The sequence below is a fragment of the Pelodiscus sinensis genome, chromosome 16, assembly GCF_052426305.1.
Source record: "Pelodiscus sinensis isolate ZL-2025 chromosome 16, ASM5242630v1, whole genome shotgun sequence".
Classification (NCBI taxonomy): domain Eukaryota; kingdom Metazoa; phylum Chordata; order Testudines; family Trionychidae; genus Pelodiscus; species Pelodiscus sinensis.
In genome coordinates, this window is record NC_143067.1 from 21535726 (window position 1) to 21558264 (window position 22539).

Here is a 22539-nt window from a genome sequence, read left to right on the forward strand (position 1 = left end):
CTGCCCTGGCTGGGGGGCAGGGCTGGAAGAGAGTTAGTGAGTTGCGGTCTGTGAGCATGGAAAAGAGCCTAGGGAAAGGGGCTGGAGTTTAGGGGCCCAGTCTCCCCCATCTCAAGGGGGCCTGAGGCATCCTAGCCCAGCTCTGTGACCAGATTACATCTGTGCTGTGCTGTATCCTGGAGAGGCAATAAACTTCCTCTATTCCACTGGCTGGTGCAGTCTCTTTGTGCCATTTCGGGGTGCAGGAGACAGGGGACCCCCAACGCGCCGTCACACCCACACCTGGGGGATCCCTCTTAAGTAGGATTTTATATCCCTATGTGAATCTGTTTATAGATCTGGATGTGCTAATGTGGGCCATCAGTGATACTCTGAAAACATGTCGACTTGAGTCTTGGCCCTTTTGTTTTTCACGCAAGCCTGGATTGTGTGGTTGGTCCTGCCAGGACATGTGACATTTGGGGGTCACATCAGTGAGGCACTCCCTGCATTCCCTTCACACACCAGAGCCTAGGGGGGGTCCTGGCTAGAAGATTTGGTGTGTTCCAGCCCCATGGTGGGACAGCAGTGGGACTGGAGTGCCAGCGCAGGCTCCTCAGTGCTGGGAGGGAGCCCAGAGTCTCAGGGGCTGGATCCAGGCAAGCCAGGGGGCTGCATCTGGCCCTCAGGCGTTAGGATCCCCACCCCCGGTTTAGGGTAAGAATTTGCATGGCACATGTTTTTTAATGTATTAGGCTTAATTGGTGTGTTTGGTTGAATTTGGTTTAGTAACTTACTTTGATCTGTCTGTTTTCACTTGCAATCACTTAAATACTACTTTTTATACTTAATAAAAACACTTTTTATTATCAAGCCCAAGCATAAATAATTATTACCTGGGGGAGGGGACAACCACTGTGCACATCTCTCTTTCATTGATAAAGGAGGCAAACTTACGAGCAGGAGCGGATATAGGTCAGGGCGAACGGGGCAGCCGCCCCGGGCCCCGCGCTTCAAAAAGCCCCACGACGCCACCGCGCATGCGTATGGCGTCACTGCACATGCGCCGTGGCAAAGGGGGGGCCCCCGCGGAATTATGCTGCTCGGGGCCCCGCAAAACGGTCATCTGCCCCTGCTTACGAGCTTTCTCTGTGTAAAACATTTACAGAGTAAGATGGATTTATTAGGGGTTTGGTCCCTTTTGAGAGTTGTGTTCCTGGATGTTGTCAAGGTTCCAGAGCTGAGCTGGTTCAGCACCTGTGTTGCATAGCCAGGGATCTGTTACCTCAACTCTGTGCCTTTGTGGGGGAGACCACAGCTTCTGGCCCAGAAGGACAAGGTGGCAGGAAGCCTGAGAGGGCAGACAGGTGGTCTCAGTGGTACGATCAGCACTCCGGTTGACAACCCCAAGGGGACCTCTGTAATGCCAGGTACCAGCTCATGCCAAGGTCCCAGGCCTCAGTCAATACTGAAAAATGTACAGCTGAAAACTAGGGATGTTAAAATGCATGTAATTAAGTAATCATGCAACCACTGAAAATTTCAGCTATTACATGTGACAAGCAGGTGGCTCCCCGGAGCCGACACACCAATCATGGCCCATAATTCATAACAACACTTAACAGATGTAATAAAATACCCCCTGAGAAGTAATCCTCCAACCAGCAAGTCCTTTTGTTTGATGCAATGATGCCTTTACTGTTACTGTTCTTAGATTAGACAGTCACATGCAATTTGGGCAGTTAGTAAATGGTAGGGAAACAAATGACCCAGAAATTGTTCCAATGGACATTAATCTCCGTCTTCCCTCAGGATGGTAGGCACTAGTCCTCTCTGCTGGACAAAATCTTGTCTACGGGGGGAATGAGAGACTTTTTAATAAGGTTCCACACTGCTAGCCAACCTCAGAAATGTATTTTTCTGGGGGGGGGGGGAGGGGAGGAAGGTATACAGAAAATTGAGGTAGTGATTTATCTGTGGCAAGCCTTTTTGACATGCGCTGCATCTTGGGTTTCTTCAAGGCTCAAAAACTAATCGGAAGCTTATCTTTCCCTTTGTGTAATGGTAAGCTGTCAGCTTCCATGACTCTCCAAACAATTTAATAGATGACATTAAGGTTTTAGGTCAGAGACAGAATGTCTTGATATTCTGGGTGTTCAGTAGAGGCCAGCCCATACAAGCAGCAAACGCTGACATGAGACCGATGGCTACACTTGCTGAGTTGATAGGGATCCATTTATTTCATTACATTAAGAATGCTCAGTATGCATCAGGATTGCCCCTTATTTCCACACAGCACCACTGTGGCAGGGGAGAGGTTCCTTCTAGCTAGTGAATGCTGAATGAATTACAAAGAAGGTCTCAGCCCATCTTCTCACCTCTTTACCAGGCTCCGTTCTACCTCTAAGTTTCAGATAGGCAATAGTGAGCCAGCAGACTCACTTAGCTCATGCCAAGGCCCCAGGCCTCAATGAATACTGAAAAATGTACAGCTAAAAACCAGGGATGTTAAAATGCATTTCATTAAGTAATTGGGGAACTGCTGGCAATTTCAGCTGTTACATGCGAAGGGCAGGTGGCTCCCTGGAGCCAGTGCATGAGGGGAGCTGGCATTAAATTGGCTCCCTGTGTGCACTGGCTCTTGCCTGTTCCCCTCCCCCATCCTCTGCACTGCTGTCTCTGTATCAGAGGCAGTAGTGCAGGGAAGCAGGCAGGTCCCTGGGAGCCGGTGTAAGCAGAGAGCCAGCTTTTAAACTGGCTCCCCAGGCGTACCGGGAACCTGCATGTAACCGTGAAAGCTAACCAATGAGCCAGGCTCACTGATTAACTGAGTACATGGTTACACTTTCACATCCCTACCGGAAACCAGCCTGGCTTAGCTGTGAGCAAGGCTGTCTGTACCAGTGCTGGCATCTTACCAATTTCAGCACTGTCCAGCACCACCCCTTGGGGGGAGCAGCAACTCTGCAGGGAGGAATGCGGAGGCAGAAGCGGTGGGGGCAGGAGTCAGGGTTGCCAACTCTCCTGGACCAGATGTCATTTGCTGCAATGGCATCCAGTATGGCAACTCTGGAGCAAGGCGGGGAGGAGGCACAGGTGGTGAGAGCATGGGCCAGAGGAGCAGAAGGCAGCTCTGGAGAGAAGCAGTGCTTTGAAGGGGAAACCATCACCTCTCTCTAACAACCAGCTGTGTAGCCACCCCCTGCTCCTCTGGAGTCCTCTGGCCTGTGCTTGCACCACTTGCCACAATCTGGTGAGCAGGGGCTAAGCTCAGCCTGCAAGGGGGTGTGTGTGTGGGGGAGGGGGAGGGAGCCAGGACTGGAAGCTGCTGGTGATAAGTCCACAGGGAGGGTGGCTGGAGGGTAGGGCTACCATCTACTTAACACCCTGTTCATAGGCAGCGGCAGCATGGGGTACCACTAAATTTGGGGCACGAGTGTGGTGCCTTACACAGCTGCATGTTTTGTGTTTGTGAGTTAGTATAGTTAAAACATATGTGTGTTATAAGAATATGTTTAGTGTTTAAACTATGAACGATGTATGTAACGAATCTATGATGCTGCATGTATTAATCTCACTTGTGATATTTGTGCTCCATGCTGCAACATCATACAAACTGGCTCTGTAACTGTAAACTGTTTGTTTCTGAAGCTCCGTAACTCACCAAGCAGGAAAAAAACTTCACCTGCTGCAAAATGCTGGATTCCTGCAGAAGATGCTGCAAAATGCTGGATTCCTGCAGAAGATGCTATCTCCTTCCCATCAGGATGAACTACTGAGTCCAAATGGCCATTGTGAAACAAACACATCACTGATTGCTTTCCCCACTGTTGACCCATGAAGAAGTTAGGTGTGACAGCACTCATCCTATTAGCTTGGACTCGAAGGAGGGGGGATAAAAATTCCTGAGCAAAAAGAATTAGGGTCTCTGTTTTTTGGACATTGAGGGCCAGACTCAAACACAAGTAGGAGACTATCAGCATGAAATGTCTCAAATATTTCCATTACAAACTCTCTTGCTTGGAGCTGGCTAAAGAGGATGAGACCAGAGCCTCTATGTTAGCCTTCAGGTCTGTCTACACAAAGCAGTAGACCAAGGGTCTCAAACTCATGGCGCACAGACCATCTACAGCCTGAGCAGTTCCACAGTCCCACCCATGCTCAGCTGCTGTCATGGAAGTCCCTGTGGCCCAGGGGGTGTGTCTGTACCCTTCCCCCAAACTCACCCACCTCTCTACTTCTGCCCCAACTCTTCCTGCCCATGCTCTGCCCATTCTTCCACATTGCACACCTTCCCCTACTCGGAAGGATGCAACCTTGGGGATTACCAGAGGGCCTGGCATAGTGCACCAGCAGGGGTCAGCCCCTTCCTGGCACTCGTCAGAAGAGTAAGGCTGCTGCATTGTTCCACCTCCCTGTGGCTCCCGCCATCATGGTGAGTGCAGGGGGCTCTGACCCCTGCTTCTGGCCCCAGCCTGCCCAGGGCCTGTGGGTTAAACTGAGTATGGGGGATAATCCCATGCATAGGATGTTTGGAGCAGCTGCCACAGAGCTTTCAGAAGCATGGGGTCCGGAGCTATGTCCTATGGATGGGACAGCTCTGCACACACCTCCCCTGAGCCACAGGGACATGTTGACAGTGATGGAGCTAGCAGCTGGAAACTGCTCTAGATCTACTGCACTCCAGTGGCAGGGGTTTCTGGTGGGGGAGGGCTTTAAATCTCTGAAGGGGTTACAGGTGGTGCCAGGAGAAATTCAGGAGGGGAGAGAGGCAGGAGATGCCCACCCCCTGCATTCCAGAAGGGTGTGCCTGCTGGCCCACTAGGAGGATTTGAAGACTGGCTCTGGCCCTAAAGTAAATTAAGTTTGAGACCCCTGCTGTAGACCAATCTATGCAGTGTGAAATGCAAATCACTCTAATACGTAGTGCTCAAACTGCCCCATGTAGACCCTGCTGGTACAAACTAAAAGGCATCTCTTTCCTGTTGATGTAGTCCAGTTTCATTACATTTCATTTCCTTATATGCCATATACTACCTCATGGGTCATGCACCCTGTGATGAATGGGAGAGATACTACCGGTACTCTTTTCTAGATATCCCAGACATTCAGTGAATTAAATTGTTTGTAAAGGGGAAGCCCAGAGAAAGTGGGTCTCCAGGAAGTGTTGGCAATGAGCCAGGAGAACTAATGGGAAGAGTGTGTGAGATCTGAATGGAAAAGCAGTGATCTTCCTGCTTCAGTCTTTGTGTGGCCAGAGGAAAGACAGAGATGGATTAAACCAGAAACTAGACATGGAATTTCCAGCAATATCCAGGCCTAGAAAGGACTGAACCTTGGAACAACAGATATGTAAGTGAGCAGGAAATGTTTAGTTAGATGCGATCAGGTTATTTTCTTATTTTTTTGGTTTGTGGGACTCTTCTATGCTGATTTATGTAACAGCCCCCACCCCCGACCCCTGTACACTGCAACTTTTAAGATGAATCCCAGGGAAGCAATTCTCTGTGCTTTTAATCTGCTTTGTTTTAGTTGCTCTGTAACACCTAGAAAACAATTATACTTTACCAAATACATCTTCTTTGTTTTGTTAATAAAAATCAGCTTTTTAAGGATATGACCTGATTTCTGTGTCCTAGAACGCAGGAGGCTCTCTGTGCACATGCCTGAGACTGAAGGTCAGCTATTAAGGAAATGTACTTTGTTTTCAAGCTCTCTCCTGAGGGAGGGCTAGAGAGCTTGGGGGTAACCCCACAAGAAGGAATTCCCCAAGTGCACTTTCCTGGGTGCTCAAAGGGGTTTTTGCATTTGGGTGGTAGCCAGTGATACCACCCACGGTCAGGGAATCTGTGACCTTGGGGAGTTTTAAACAGAAGCCATTAAAGAATTTAAAGTCTCTTGCAGGCCAGCACCTTTTGCATTTGAAGTGCCAGTGGGGAGGCTTGACACACCTGGCTCAATACGCTCTTCCAATGCTCTTTGTGTCTACCTCTCCCATTCACAGATGTATGCCCCTTTTTGCTCTGCTCAGTATGCGTAAACCAGCCTCCCTCTTTTTGTGTACCAAGTAGGGATGTAAAAACGTGGTTAAAAAAAACGTGCAACTGCTAAAAATCATAGTGGTTACCTGTGCTATGGGCTCTGCAGTGCAAAGATTTACACTGGAGAGCCATCAGTGAAGCCTCCCTGGGAGCAGGGCTAAAAGCTCCTGCCGGCCCTACTCCCAGGGAGAAGGCTCCACGACAGCAGCAAAGCCATCTCCCTGGGAGCGGGGCCAACGGCAGCTCTGGCCCCACTCCTAGGGAGGAGGCTTTGCTGCGGCAGTACCAAACTTGACCCTGGGGAGGCTTTGCTGTGAGCTCTGCAGCCGGCTCCTCAGGAGTGGGGCTGGCATCCCCTGGGAGCCAGCATGTTACCTGCAGCAGCGAGGGGAGCAGTCAGTGCTGTCACAGACAGGCCTCATGTGGCTGGAGAAGCCCCTTGCCCAGAGCAGTTGAAGCTACCAATTAATTGGAACCAATAAGCCTCACCCTTAGCAGTTAACATTTTACATGCTTAGCCAAGTGATCTCTTGCCTTCAGATTTCTCATGTCGTAGGCTTACTCTCTCCTCTCATCTCATCTCATCTGACTCTCTCTTCCCACCCGCACTTCTAATTCTCAATCGAGTACTGTGTCAGCACAAATTAGAACAGAAGTTCCTTGAGGCCTGAACCTTATCTAATTTTTTGCTTGCATAGCAGTATATAGGCTGACAGGTTAGCGCACTATAAATTAATGATAACGGTAATAATAATAATGAGAGCAATCTGCTGCTGGTTGAATTCTAACTCTAATCTTAACATACACATTTGGGCAAATTATCCTCTCCTTGCATCCCTCCCCGCAAGAAAGCCACTATTTCACTAGACCCCTTGAGATTGACACTTGGTTACTAGCCTCATTATCAGAAAAGATAAAAAAAAATTAAGCTAAAAAGAGGTTTTAGGTTTCACTTTCACCATTCCCTGTGGATAATTCAGGACCACAACCCTACAGCACACTCTTAAATGCTTTGAACAGACATGGTTTACATTTCTGCAGTGACTAAATCTATTGAGAGGCTATTCCACACCTTAATACACCTTGCATTTAGAAAACTCTTTGAAGTATTCTCCTTCAATTTTCCATGTTTGAATGTCAATCCCATTGCAAACCATCAGAACTCTTTCTCCCTAGATGGGAGGTGAGTATTGGTGCTGTTGAAGGAACTGTAATAAACATGAAAAATCAAAGCAAAACCTCCAAAACTTTTTATAAGTTGATAAGAGACCTGGTATTTGCTGAATAGTAACTGGCTGGTCATAATTACACTGTTCAATGATCCTCACATTTCCACTCTTAGGCCCCAATTCCACAACTCCATCCATGTGGGTAGAATCAACCCCTCAGCCCTGAGCCTGAATGAAATCCTAGCGCTATGTATGGATGAAGGGGGTCTACCTGCGCAGCTAGAGGTTCAGGTTCAGGACCTTGGTCAGATTCAAAACAATTAACTACCGTATTTTCCGGCGTATAGGGCGACTGGGCGTATAAGACGACCCCCTATCTTTTTAATTAAAAGATAGGGTTTCATCTTATACCCCAGCGCCCTTCCGCCTCCTTTGCTCCCGGTGTCCCTGGTCTGCTGGAGATGGTCCCCAGCAGACCAGAGGCACCGGGAGCAAAGCCGCCAGGAGCGCCTGGGCTCCCCCCCGCCGGAGCCCCTCCGCGGCTTTGAAAGCCTCGGGGGAAGCCGGCGGGGGGGCATCCCAGGCGCGCATGGGATGCCCCGCCGCCGGCTTCCCCCGAGGCTTTCAAAGCCGCGGAGGGGCTCCGGCGGGCGGGCAGCCCATGCGCGCCTGGGATGCCCCGCCGCCGGCTTCCCCCGAGGCTTTCAAAGCCGCGGAGGGGCTCCGGCGGGCGGGCAGCCCATGCGCGCCTGGGATGCCCCCCCGCCGGCTTCCCCCGAGGCTTTCAAAGCCGCGGAGGGGCTCCGGCGGGCGGGCAGCCCATGCGCGCCTGGGATGCCCCGCCGCCGGCTTCCCCCGAGGCTTTCAAAGCCGCGGAGGGGCTCCGGCGGCGGGGCATCCGGCGTACAAGACGACCCCCGATTTTTGGGGGATGTTTTTTAACTTCAGAGGTCGTCTTGTATGCCGGAATATACGGTACCCTTTTTGTGGAATGCACACATATTTCATATATAAACACACAATCCTCCTAACCAGCTGTCTGACTGGCACTCTGGAAACTGTCAGCTGTCTAAGGGTTAATTAACAAGACACCAGCTGCAGGATTTTAAACCAAAAAATGAAATATTAAGGCAGCATAAGACATAGCCTGCTGCCTTTTTATTCCCCCCCCCCCCAAGATCAGATAGTGTGTGCTGCAAAACAAGGCCTAGAAGCTGTTTTTGCCCCAGATAATTTTCCCCCCAGTTTTGTTCATCAAAGGAAAAAGAAAGTGTCTAACTGAGCAAAGCACCTCAGGGGGATATTTGCAACCTTCTCCTTTCTAGCAAGAAGGATAGTTAAAAGTGGGAAAATTCTTATGCTGATACTGAAGCTTGATTTGCAGTGAGAGAAGATCAAAGCGCACACATTCCCAATTTACAGAGATTTAAGCCCTGAATATTATTTGTGTTAATTATTTCTTGCAAACATCCCATAGCATAGGTACAAATGTGTATATAGGGTCACTTTGGAGAGTTCTTTGATGACGCTAAATTAGATCCCCATATAACTCAGTGGCAAACCAGGGGATTGCTAAATCAGCAGAGCTCCCTATGAAAACAAAGAAGCTGAGCTGTTTGAGCGCAGTATCATTGTTTCTGTTTGGAAAGCCCATATAAATAACAAATAATTCCTCAGAGAACAATGCCCCCAGATAAACTGAAATCTTTAGGAGAAATGGGCAAGACATTATTAGACAGCAATGAAGCAGTTAAATCAGTGTAAATATCTGTCTGTATAATCATCAAAATAGCAAAATGGAGTTTGGTTGATGACTCCCCAGTCTTCTTCCCTTAGGGAATGATGACATTATAATAATCATAATACTTAGCACTTAAATTTTCCTTTACTTCCTCAAAGTGCTGTAAAGTAGTAACTATATGTTCCCATGGGATTTCCTGCTACAGTGATCAGGAAACCATAGCAACTTACTATAAAAAACCTGCTTCTAAAGAAGCCAGAACCTCCAGCTTGCATCAGGAAAAAAAGGTACCAAGTAGAAAACTCATGGGAAAAAAACCATCAAATAAAGACCGAGGTGAGAGAGGTCAGGGCCAAGACAAAGTAAAATGAATCTCAAACATGACTTACTACAGGAAAAACAATACAATTTCCTTTTGCCCTGGCACCATTCAGTCACTCTTGGTCCATCTCCACTCCTCAGTGTGTCACGGCATAAATAGGCCAGTGGAATTCTAGGCACACAGAGGTCACCTGAAAACGGTGAGTGCGTGCTCATGTAGGGGTGTTTATTTTCAACAGCAAGTCTCAGAAATCAGCACTGCAAGATAGTATTTTTGTACATACTCTGCTCCAAGGATAGCCATGTGTGATGGAAGGCAGTGCTGGATGAGTCAATGGAGCTAAAAAGCAATACAAGTCAAAAAGCTGAAATATGACTTTAGAAATCCTAGAAGTAACTTATGAAACTCAGTGATACAGGAATTTCTCTCACTCAAATAGCTTAGCAGGACTCAGAAAATGGATTAGGCATATATATTATATATAAAAATGAAGACTATATATACTGACCTAATCCATTTCCTGAATCCTGCTAAGCTATTTGGGTCAATTATATATAAAGACTAGCACAAGGGATATAAAATCCCAATTAGTCAGTTAATCTGATTAAACCTAACCTTAAACCAGTTAACCAACTAAGTGGGTTCCTGGGCTGGGGACCTCTCCAGCCAGGTTGAAGCAGCCACCAGACCACTGGATTCCCAGCGCCAACAGTGGGGTTTGGGCTGCTGCCAGCTGCTATCCCTAACACTCGGGCAGTCCTTCGCCTGAGGCATGCCATGGGTGGGAGGGGAGGGGGGGCTGCTCCTGGGCACTGGTTAACCGTTACCTGGTAAGCTAACCGGGTAAGTGGTTAACCGGTTACCTATTCATATCCGCAAATCAGTGTCAAAATGAGAAGGATTATCAATAAATCTATGTGATGGTCATCACCTGGGGACAGATGTAGTATTCTCCCAGTTGTATAATTCTTGGCCAGATGCATTAGTGGTTTGGGTTTTAACTTTCTTAGAAGGAAATTGTGAGAGTGAATGGACTGTTGGCCTCCTCACATGTGACTCCATTTCCATTCCTAAGAACTGGATTTCATGGTTAGAGAGAGGATGTTATTAGATTCTATGGTAGCTGGTCTGTGTCTACATACACACAAATGTGGTACATACTAGGAAATGGATACACGAGGAAACTTTGCATGCTACAACTTAGGCTACGTCTACACTGGCAGCTTCTTGCGCAAGAACTCTTTTGCAGAAGAGTTCTTGTGCAAAAACTCTTCCAGAAGAGAGCATCTACACTGACATGTGCTTTTGCACAAGAGATGTGCTTTTGCGCAAGAGTATCCATGCCAGTGTAGACGATCTCTTGCGCAAGAAAGCTCTGATGGTCATTTTAACCATAGGGCTTTCTTGCGCAAGAAATTTATGTTGCCTACCTTTACTGGCCTCTTGCACAAGAATAGTTGCACAAGAGGGCTTATTCCTGAGCGGGAGCATCATAGTTCTTGCGCAAGAAGCCCTGATTTTATACAGTAGAATGTCAGTTTACTTGCGCAAGAACACACGCCCAGTGTAGACAGGCAGCAAATTTTTGCACAAGAACGGCCGCTTTGACGCAAGATCATGCCAGTGTAGACACAGCCTTAGCATATGCCAGATGAAATTCCAAGTGCTCTAGGAGGACCATCAGAGAGCATTAAGAGAAATCATTGATTGCCTCTGCTTTCCTCTGTCTGACATGTAGTATAAACAGTTCACAATAACTTAAATTAAACCATCTGACATAAAATTTACTATCCAGAGTAATTCACTTGGGTCAGGGAGGGTTTCATTTTTGACAGTGATAAAATACTGACTTCAAAACCAAGAAAAATCCCAGCACTGTATTCCTCCCTTTCTCCCTCCAGTTTCTGACCTTTACAGATCTCAAACCTCCAGATAATTTACTGGCAGTTAAAGGAAGGTTACGAAGAAAGAAAGGTCATAACAGAGGAACCTGGGGCTTGCCACAGTATCTGGGGAACACCCATAACTCCAGCACCTGCTGCTGTGTTTCCAAGATTTCCTATTCACTGGGAAAGGTAAGACACTGATCATTTCAAAACATGTTTTCCTGAGCAATTCTAATGCTGATGAAGTCTATAACTAGCACCCTCTGAAAGGCTGGGAACAGACTGGCTTGTCTGTTCTGCACAAAATAAGATGTGATTTAGTTCATTCTAAGGGTGAAATACATTTTAATGTGACACATTAATACAAGTCTCATGGCTAAATCCCATGTAGTGTGCCACCATCAGGCCTTACCCAAAGCCCATTGATGTCAATGAGAGTCTATGTAACGTGGTATCAGTTCCCACTGAAGCCAGAGGCTAAGGTTGAGGCAGACAGGCAGACATTATAAAAGATGAAATGCTTTTAAAAACAGAGTTTAAGTTGATCTTTGGAGCTACTCAAAGCCATGTGATCACTGATGAGAATCCCAGGAGCATGGGATGGATAAAATAATTGCTTATAATCAGCAGCATTAACAAATTGGAAATAGGACTATGAGTTGGCTAAGGGAACAATGGGTGTTTGTTCCTCCTTGGGATACAACTACACTACACAGTTTTTAGCAACACGGCTGTGTCAACACAGCCATGTCGCTAAAAGCCAAGCAGCGTAAACATTGTTTGTTGACACTTATGCAGACAAAAAACTTGCACTTCCTCCCAGCAGCATGCCATTCATACTAGTTTCGTGTTTACACTAGTACCTGCCAGGGGACAGGGGTGAGAGGTTAAGCCCCTGAGGATGACAAAAGTGTTGTTGCTCAATTGCCAGTGTAGACAAAGCCTAGGAAAGATCAGCAATCCTGAAAAACATAGCACCGTGGCTGATGGCGACTCACCACAAGGACATTGTACTGTTTCATGGATGTGAGAACCGATCTGAAAGCAGCAGGCAGTGAGATTTCACTGTCCTGGAAGAGTCCTTATAATTTTGTCTCTATGAATCTGGCATCAGAATAGAGACATGTAGGTTTCTGCTTCCCCTGTAACAGAAAAAAGGTGCTACGCCTTCAGATAAATTCACCTCTGAGTCAAATGTAACTCAACAGCCATTTCACAAACTTTATATTGATGTTTCTAAGAAGCAAGCTTCAGTCAAGAACAGTAGGAACTGTACAAAGATACAATGGGACTCCCATCTTGCTGGCCTACTGGATTTAAGATTTAAATACTTCTGGGCCACTTACTGGTACTGGGTTCCTATGTGAATATACATCAATGTATGTGGAGCTCATGAGAACGGGAATCTCAAAGTATTTCTGGTTTGCAAAACCAGCTCAAATAAATTCACAAAACTTTCTTTGCCTCTGTAAACTAAATCTCAGTTGTGTTATTTTAAAAAGCAAATGTTTTTTTCTAGCAATCAGCAAATGGGGCTATGTACCTCCAAAAAAGCTAAACTGGCGTAAGTGGGTGCTTTGTGCTAGTAGAATTCCTCTGTTCTTCCTTCTGTTATCACTCTCTCTCTCTGCTCTACTCCATTTCCCCCATTGGATTTTTCTCTCTGCTCTTTTCACAGCCTCTCTCAAAATGGAAAGTCAATAAGGTATGAGTCCAGCTTTCAGAGGTGATGTGATACTTTAGGCAAAATTAGTTAACCTATTTCTAAATAATAATAATCCCAGTTGCAGTAAAATACAAATTGCAGGCAAATGGAATGTAGTGAACAAACAGTCTGTTGCAGAAAACTACAGTATGTGTTTGCTCTCCTCACAGCTTATTAGGCTTAGCTGCAGTTGCTTAGAGATCACTCAGGGTGGACTGTCACCTCTGGGCATGGAGAGGTTGGAGAAGAGGAGCTGAATGAGTGCAGCTCAGGTGCAAGCAGCTAAATCTGCCATATGGAAAAGCTCCACACTGATCTCTCTCTTTTGCAAATCTAGATGCAATAATGACACTAGCTCCATGTCTTTGTGCTGTGATTCTGTTTTCCCACATGAAGTACACGGCTTTTCTGAGGCATTAAGACACAGAAGAAAGCAATAACTAGACTTGGTGATGGTGCTCCCCATCTTCTGCACAGTGATTTTTTAGGATATGTTGTATTTTATTCAGGATAAGTCATGTGAAGTGTTACTGGAAAAGTTATGATTTGTTGACTATGATTATCCTATTGCATGCATATATCATTTTTTATCTGAAATTATGAATATTGACAATATATCTGTCCTTCATAGTTGTACATGGGTAACACTCAGACAAGATGATTTCAATCTAGACTGTGTGTGGGGTAAGACCTATTCATAATAAGCCACTCGAAAAAAAAATAGGACTTGGGAGAAGCTTATCCCTGACCTAAACGACACTCAGAACGATACAGACAGGCTCTGGGTAGGTACTGGTTGCTATGACTCTACAAGGACATGTAAGCAGGCCACATGATGCAGGACTCCATCTTGCGATGCCAGTATTTTTCCACAAACTGGTCTAGGAACCAGACTTTTAAACAAAAGGTTTCTGCCATATGCAAAAGCTTGGAATGACACTATTTGAGGTTCTTCACTCCCCACCCAAGAAGACTCCTGGAAACACCTGAAGAACAAAGAGCAAACGGGAAGTGCTGAACCCAGGCTAAAGGGATTTCTAGCCTGTGAATGAAGACAAAAGAAACCCATGCTGTAAAGCTAATGCATCTTGCACCTTAAGAATCTGCAGCATGCTTGCACTATTAATTAGGGTGAGAATCTGGTAGTCCAGGTCCAATCTATCTAGCATATTAAGATGAATTTGCATTTTTGTTTATTTGCTAGGTAATCTGCTTAGATCTGTTTGCTATCTATCTATGTATTTTAGAAATGTGCATCTGTCCGTTGGTGAGTGAGTTTGTTCAAGAACTCCTCCTAAATGGTAAGAGCTAGGATCACTAAATTTGGTATGCAGCTTCCTTTTATCCTAACTTAAAGCAAAGCCAGGGTTTGACTGTGCCAAGAAAATGAGACAAGCCAGTGGCTGGGTAGAGAGAGAGAAAAAGCCCCACCTGATGGGACCCTCTCTCTTCACCTCACAACCTTCGCTCTCACACCCCCTCACACTCTCAGCCTCCTGTCCTTCCACCCCCATCCCCAAGGCCCTGTCCTGACTCCTGCACCCCCCCCACTGCCAGTCCCATGCCCTGAAGGACTCCGGCAATGCCAGGTAACTCTTCAAGTATCTTATAAATCACTTAAAATCTAGCTTTTGTAGATAATTAACTTTTGTCTTAATCTATAGCAGTGAGCTTTACTGGAGTGCTTGGCAAAAATCTCTGCTTAGTTACTCACAAGTGTGCACTGTTCACTTCATACTGATAGAGAAATGGACGAGCTATTAAACCCGTACACTGACTAGATTTGACTAGGACAGGATGGTACTGCTCTGGGGTCCTAGGCTAAGAGACTGCACTAACTACAGCTGGGCATGTCCCTGCCTATGCAAATGTTACTGAAGGATTTTGCAGCTTGAAAGAGAAACCAGGCTGCTGAGCCAGGGGGCTTAGTGGTACTCCAGTTCAAGATTATTCTAATGAGTTTTCTAAGTATTAGTGTATCAGGTTGAAAATGCTACCTTACACACAATACATACATACAGGAAATAAAAATGTTTTCTTGTTCTGGGGAAAAAAACCCAAAATAACCAAAACATGGCTGCCAGCAAATAGGAGCAACTGAAAACATTCATTTCTCAGCAAGGATTAATTAGCAGTCTGAAGTTACTACATATTTCATTGACCTGATCTCTGATGAAATCAGGAGCTATAAAAATGAGCCAGAGGTAATCACAACAACACATAATTTAAAAAACAAAAACAACTTCTTGCAATACAAATTCTGACAGCGTGAATAAATTACAGTCTGGTCTCATTTGATTAACAGCACATCAGATGGACTGTTCAGTTGGAGTTTTTAGATCTACAGGTTAGATCAGGTGTTTTTCTTTTAAACCTTCAATAATAAGCTGAAGCAAATGTGATCTCACTCCATGTTTAAACAGAAAGCCTGCTTCAGTCTAAGACCTTGCCTTCACTGGCATGTTTAGTTGCCAAAACCTGTCTTTTGGAGATAAAACAAAGAGAGCGTTTACTCTGCAATGTGAATTTTGTTTGGTGTTTTTCCAAAAATCTCCCACCCCTGCGAGAGACTTTGTCTTTTTCCCTCCCTTTATTGTCCACAAAAAGCCAGTGTGGACTCTGCGGTTCGTTATGCTGAGAGTAACCCAGCATGACTGTCCTGATGTTTGTGCTCAGTGTTTTGTGATCTCTGGTGCCCTATAGGCATGCACCCCTCACCTTTCAAAGCTCCAGGAAGTATCTGACATACTAGTGAGCTGCTCTGTCTGGGGAAAAAACAAAGAGCAAGTCATTGGAATGTTCCTTCCTATTCTTACCTGCTGTTAAAATGTGCTTTCCCTTGTAAATGTGTAACTGCTGAAATTTGTAGCAGTTACACTTTACATATGGGGCAAAAGGGGAGCTGGCTCTGCAGGGTTCAGCCTCGAAGCAGCTTAAAAGCCAGCTTCCTGCACATACGGGATACCGCTTGTCCCCCCATAAGCTGCTGCCTCTATATCAGAGGCAGAGGAGTGAAGTTGAGGGTGGGGGGGCAGGTAGCTCCCCAGGAGCCAGTGCTTGCAGGGAGCCTACTTAAAAGCTAGCTCCCCATGAGCATCAGCTCCTGCCTGCTCCACCCCGCTGCCTCTGATAAAGAGGCAGCGGGGGAAGGGCCTCTTGTGTGTAACCATGAAGATTAACCAATGAGCCCAGGCTCATCTGGCAACTGTTTAAGTATTTACACTGTAACATCCCTACGAGGAGCACAGTGGCAGGCAGACTGCTGCTGCAGGGTGAGCGCTGGAGAGACTGCTGTGCTGCTTTGACATTCCTCAGCACGGAGAGCTCACAGAGCAGCTCTACCTTCCCACAGCACTGCACTGCGGGATGCTCACCCACGTTGCTTTGCTGTCAGTCAACAGGGTGCAAGCAATGTGGCCATGAAATGTCAACAGTGGGAGTCAGAGAAACTGGTTTGACAGGTTTTCACTTTTGACAACTTTTGCACATCAACAGCACTTTGTCACCAAACCTTCCCAAACCAAACAGCCTAAATGGTAACTGGCCCTATGGACAGCAGAGAGGATACAAGAAGCTCTTCCTCTTCTCACACCCAGGTCAGGAACCAATCACAGTGTGGTGAGGATGCAGAACCACTGCTCTGCGCTTATGCTACCTGCAGTGCTAGCCTCCACAGAAATGACTACACAGGCTGGAATAAGGATGGGGCCCCTGGCCTTCTACCCCCCACTGAATCAATCAGGAGACATGGCCAGGCACTAAAGATGTTAAGAACTAGTCAACTAATTGATTTCCCTCCCTTTGTTGCCTCTATGAGATAGGTAAGCCTAGCTTCTACTACATTTAAACTGCAGAGCCACAGTGAGGGGAGGTCTCAGACCTGGCGCGAGCCAGGAGTGAGCAGTCCCAGCTCATGCCAAGTCCCAGACTGCTGAGCCTCTGCCTTTTAAATGTAGTAAATGTAGTCTTAGTACGTTTAAAAGGCAGAGCTGCAGCAGGAGTAGGTCCAGGCAGCTCTTGCTACATTTAAGAGGCGGAGGTGCAGCAGTCCAGGACCCGGTGTGAGCTGGGGCTGCTCAGTCCTGGCTTGTGCCGGGTCCCAGACTACTGCATCTCTGCCTCCTCTGCTCCAACCCCACTGCACCAGGGGGAGACCGGCTTCTAAGCAGGCTCCCCACAGCACCAACCCTTGCTTCCCACCCCTTGCTGTCTCTGATACAGAGGCAGCGGGGGAGGGGGCTGGGAGGGGGGAAGAGGTAAGCAAGTAGTAATAGGCTTATCGTGTAGTCAGCTACTCAACTAGTTGCTTACATCCCTAACTGATATACCCTGACAGTATGGCCTCCCCCATTAGGAAGGCCAAATTTACTAGCACAAAGACGGACCAAATTAAATCTTATCAAAGGCTACAGCTTTCAAACACTAGTCAGCGTTACAGTTTTGCACCATCACTCCCACCTGTCTTATAGGGGGCTCCCCCATAGCACCCTCTAATGCATGGCTCCTGGACTTTAGGTGTCAGCTGCAGAAAGCCACATAAGATAGTAGCTTGGTACAGCACTGAGAAAGGCAAGTACTGTTCCAGTGACTGTGAAGAAAACTAGTTTAATGGATTTTGTATGTGCATCTCCCTTGTAGTAAATGGAAAATGTAGCCTTAGGTGTTTACATTTGATTTGGGAGGCCAGTTTTAATCTTCTTACTTTGGGAGGGAAAACTCAATTATAGAATGTACTTACAATCCAACAATCCAAGTCAAACACAAAGGGAAAAAAATGCTTTAACTCCTTCATCACCAGGCAGGAATGCAAGGATGTGACAGATCTGTTCAACACAAGTGATGCAAAAGTGTGCTACTCCCACATGACTGGGGAGGATTCTTTCCATCTCAGACCTACAGCTCCTCCCTATACAGCCTGTACATTAAGCTGCAGGATTTACCCATTAATGATCCAGGTGACACCATGACCTATCATCTGACTCTTAGTTGAATTCATTGAAGGTGAGTCTATGTTCACATTCATATTTAAAGGAAACAGCAGCATTCCTATTTATCTTCATTTATTCACTCAAAATGAATAACTCTCATGAGTATCTTCAGCCACCATGAATACCAGACGGTGCCAAAGATTTCTGTGAGGTGTCACGGCAAGAGTGGGGCTGTATTCTGGGCTGGTGGGCTTCGCCCTATTCAGCTCATTACTGTAGCAGACTCTTAGAGAAACTCTGCAATGAGAGGGCTCACACAGCTGCTCTAATTCCAGGAACACCCCCTCCCCTCCCAGAAGGGAAGGGAGCCTGCATTCTGCATTTCACCCTGAAACCACTGCCAGAGGACTGGTCAAAGTTCTACAGGCTGCTACAGCTCCACAGCCCTTACTCCACCTTGCAATCCCAGCGCTGTATTGGCCCTCCTTGTCACACATGCAAAATCAGCCAACTCAGCGCTGCTACCATTCCTGGCTCAAGTATCAACAAAAGGACCATCATTGTTATTGTAACAACATTCATTTATCAAGATATGGCTCATCACCACCATAGCTACTTTCCTGATCATGTTGTACTTTTCCCTCCCTTCCACCCTCTGTCTTGTCTTTAAACCATACACTCCTGGAGGCAAGGACCCCTCTGAAGACATGACAGCATTATGTGTGCCACCATAAATAAACCACAGTGACAATTTTCTGCCCAAGTTCACACACAGAAAGATTCCGTGACCCTTAGGCATCTCAATTAACTCACCCGTAGCATTGTAATCATGGAGGGGTCTCGGAGGCGGCCATCTTCATCCTTAAGATTATAGCCCTCAGGTCTTTTATCTCGTTCACTAACTTTCCATAGCTTCACAGTTTTATCTGGAAGAACAAAAGAACGAAGAAGATGTGGTTATGCCTGACTGGACAGGCATCCTAAAGGGAATGCTTGATGGAAATACTAATGTCACAAAATACTAATGTCACAAAAATTGGTTAAACTCAGGCCTGTACGCAGAAATTTCTGGGGATGGTGGTGGTTTTTGGTACATGTGGACTGCAAGGGTGTGAATGCACTCCCCACTGTACCCCAAGTAAGTGAGGAAATCAGCTCCAGCCTTCCCCTGGCCAGCCCGACCATGGGGGATGGAGGCTTGAGCAGTGCACCACTCACTCCTGCCTTCCCCTGGCTGGCCAGAGCATGCTTCCTTGGGGAACCGTGGGAGGGGGGTGCTTTTGCACCCTTCACACCCCCCCAATACAGGTCTGAAACTATAAAAAAAGGTTCCTGTTCCCTTTTCCTTATCTGAATGAGCTCTAAGGACATGGAATGAATTAGCTCTAAAGAAAGAAACATGGTTTACCATTAGCACTTTTTTCCAGGGATATTTGGCCTTCCTATTGCTGCAAGGCAGCTACTGACATATTTATTACAAACTTAAGAAGACTGTTAGACTAAAACAAACATATTAGTGGACAAATTATTTGAGAAGTGATTTTCCAGGGATCAGCTGCAGAGATTATGACCATAGGTCGCATGATTCTGGATAAAGAGTCTACGATTTATCTAGTATACGCCACAGCGTGTCAGTAGAAACTCTAACATGGGCATTGGCTACAAGAGAAGAGCTTTTTACATTGTTCTGAGAAGGCAGAATTCTGCTGAGAAACTTCATTTATAACTCCTCACTTACAGATCAAATCCATAGAGTCCTTCTCCCACTGCTGCATATCTATACACCTGCCACCAAAGATAACCCCCTACTTTTTCCTCTCACAAGTTGTCAGGTTGAATGGCAATTATCCAGAGAAAACTGACTACTTTCAAGTAAGATTTCCAAATGAACTTAGCCCAAATAAATCATTGAAAACATGTTAAATGCCAACGATATACCACATCTCCACATTCTGCCCTATTGCCTATTTTATTACTCCTTTTATTCAATCTTATTACTACAAACTGACATGATACATGGCAATTCACAGATTTTAAGGTCAGAAGGGACCATTATGATCATCTACTCTGACCTCTTGCACAACATTTCACTCAATTCCTGCATCAAGCCCAACTGTATTCTTAAAAATAGAGAGACTAATATTTATGAGTACTCTATCCATCATGTTTTTGAATATTTTCAGTAATCGGTGAAATCATTAACCATAGGTAGTGCTTGTGCAGCTAATATACCAGTGTTTAGAGAACAGTGGTCATTTGTGCATGAACTTTAAAAATACATTGCACACAATGAATGTCAAATTCCACGAGCTTTGTTTTAGTCTATGGGTGGAAACTAGTTCTGGCAAAGTAACCTAGAATGTAATTCAGTAAAATATACAGTAATAAGTGATTAAAAGTTCACACTGAACACAGTGAAGAGAACAAAGTAAAATCTTAGAATCACAGAATACTAAGCACCGTCTAGATCAGTGGTCCCCAACCATTTGAGGCTGCCAGGCGCCAGGGGGCGTGGCCTTTCGCCTGCCGGGCGCCAGAGGGCAGGGACACATGCGCGCCCACGGGTGGGGCGGGGAGCGAGCCCCCCCCCAATGCGCCACACGCACGGTGCCCCCTCCAAGGGCTGCACACCCGGGGCCAGCACCTCCCCCCCATGCGCTGCATGCCCGGGACCGGTGCCCCCCCTTCCCCAAGCGCTGCACACCCAGAGCGCGGGCGGCTAATTTGCCGCGTGCCCAGGGCCGGCGCCGTCCTCCCCCCCCCCCAAGAACCACGCACCTAGGGCCGGCGCCCGCCCCCTAGTATCACGCGCCCGGGGCCAGCACCCCTTCCAAGTGCCGCACGCCCGGGGCCGGAGCTCCCCCCATGCGCCGCGCGCCCAGAGCGCGGGCAGCCAATTCGCGGCGCTCCCACGGCCGGCACTCACCGTGCGCCATGTGCCCGGGGCCGGCTCCATGCATGCGCCAAGTGCCCGGGGCCAGGCCAGCCCCGAGCACTTGGCAGGCGCACACAAAATGCCCCCGTGAGCGCCATGGCACCCGCAGGCACCGTACTGGGGACCACTGGTCTAGATCATCCCTGATAGATGTCTATCGAAACCTGCTCTTAAATATCTCCAAAGATGGAGATTCCACAACCTCCCTGAGGGATTTATTCCCGTGTTTCACCACCCTGGCAGTTAGGAAGTTTTTCCTAATGTTCAACCTAAACCTCTCTTGCTGCAGTTTAAGCCCATTGCTTCTTATCTTATCCTCAGAGGCCAAGGAGAACTATTTTTTCCTCCCTCCTCCCTTTTAGATACTTGAATCATGTCTGTAATTTACTCAGAAGTCAGTTTCAACTCCCCCTTCCACTACCTTGAATAGAAACTGTAATTTTATTGACTGCACATCCAACCTGAATTCTCATACTTCCATCTTTCTTTGGCATTTTTAAGTACAGGCAGTCCCCGACTTATGCGGATCCGACTTATGTCGGATCCGCACTTACGAACGGGGTTTTTCTTGCCCCGGAGCTCATGGGTGGCGGGTCACCACCCGTGTCCTCCGGGGCGAGAAAAGCTTCTCCCGGTCTCCCTGGTCTGCTGGGGAGGTCCAGCAAAGCCGCTGAATCCCCCCAGCAGACCAGGCACACCCGAGCAAAGCCGCCGCCTGGGCGGCTTTGCTCGTTTGCCCGGGAGCAAAGCCGCCCAGGCGGCTTTGCTCGGGTGTCCCTGGTCTGCTGGGGGGGGGGGGGTCCAGCGGCTTTGCTGGACCCCCCCAGCACCGCAGGGAGACAGGAGCAAAGCCGCACGGGCAGCGGGGTTCCTCCGCCTGTGCGGCTTTGCTCGGGTCTCCCTGGTGTGCTGGGGGGGGAGGGGGCGCAGCTAGTGCGCGCCCCCCCCCCCAGCAGACCAGGCTTTTGTTGCGGGACGCCTCGGGTAGAGCAGCTGGGGTGCTGCTGGGTTGGTCCTGTGGGAACCTACCGGGCAGCGCCCCAGCTGTTCTGTCCCAGGCTCCAGATTCAGGAGCTGTTGAAACTGATCAGGCTGATTCCAGGAAGCTGGGGGCAGAGCAACTCTGCCTCCGGCTTCCTGTCGTCAGCCCCTGGTCAGTTTCAGTGGCAGCAGCTGAATCTGGAGCCAGTTCTAACTTACATACAAATTCAACTTAAGAACAAACCTATAGTCCCTATCTTGTACGTAACCCGGGGACAGCCTGTACTTTGACATCCTCTTTATCTTGTGCCACGAAGGCTTTTAGGCAAAAGAACCCGAGGATCCTGTGATCTTTATTCTGAATAATGGGGTTTTCTTTTCTCCTGCCTGGCAGATATTTTATCATTGCTTCCACCAGCTTTAATGCTCAATCTTACCGTTCATCTTAATTTTCTCCTTTACACAGCAATTCCATTAGACTGCCATTAATTTTGTTTTTATTAACCCATTTAACTTCAGGGTCTTTCCCTTCTAAGAGGTTAAACAACAACAAGAAAAGGATACAGAATAACATGGGAATATTTTTAAAGAATCATTTTGCTATCATGCAAGCCTGTGAAACACCACCCCAAATGGAAAGATAATATCCCTGCTAATAAAAAAACTATTTAAAAACTCAATTAACAGAACATTATGCTCTGTAATTAATCTTCATTGTGGTATAATAATCCCACCCCCCCACATGAGTTTAATAAGTCTTTGAATTTTATTACAATGATCAATAGAGTAAATTCCATAATATAAAGTAAGTTGGCTATGGGAGATAATTAGACACCTCCTTTTCCCCTGAAT

At 46.9% G+C, this 22539-nt stretch overlaps 1 protein-coding gene across 3 annotated transcripts in view; it reads right to left on the bottom strand.

Annotated features, from left to right (window-relative positions):
• Positions 1 to 22539, bottom strand: part of PPP2R2B (protein phosphatase 2 regulatory subunit Bbeta) — a 306610-nt gene that overhangs the window by 55766 nt on the left and 228305 nt on the right. For all 3 annotated transcript variants that reach the window (XM_006128562.5, XM_006128563.3, XM_075900292.2), the window contains exon 4: positions 18585 to 18697. In XM_006128562.5, coding sequence (XP_006128624.1) covers positions 18585 to 18697 — 113 coding nt within the window. The remainder of the gene's footprint in view (positions 1 to 18584; positions 18698 to 22539) is intronic.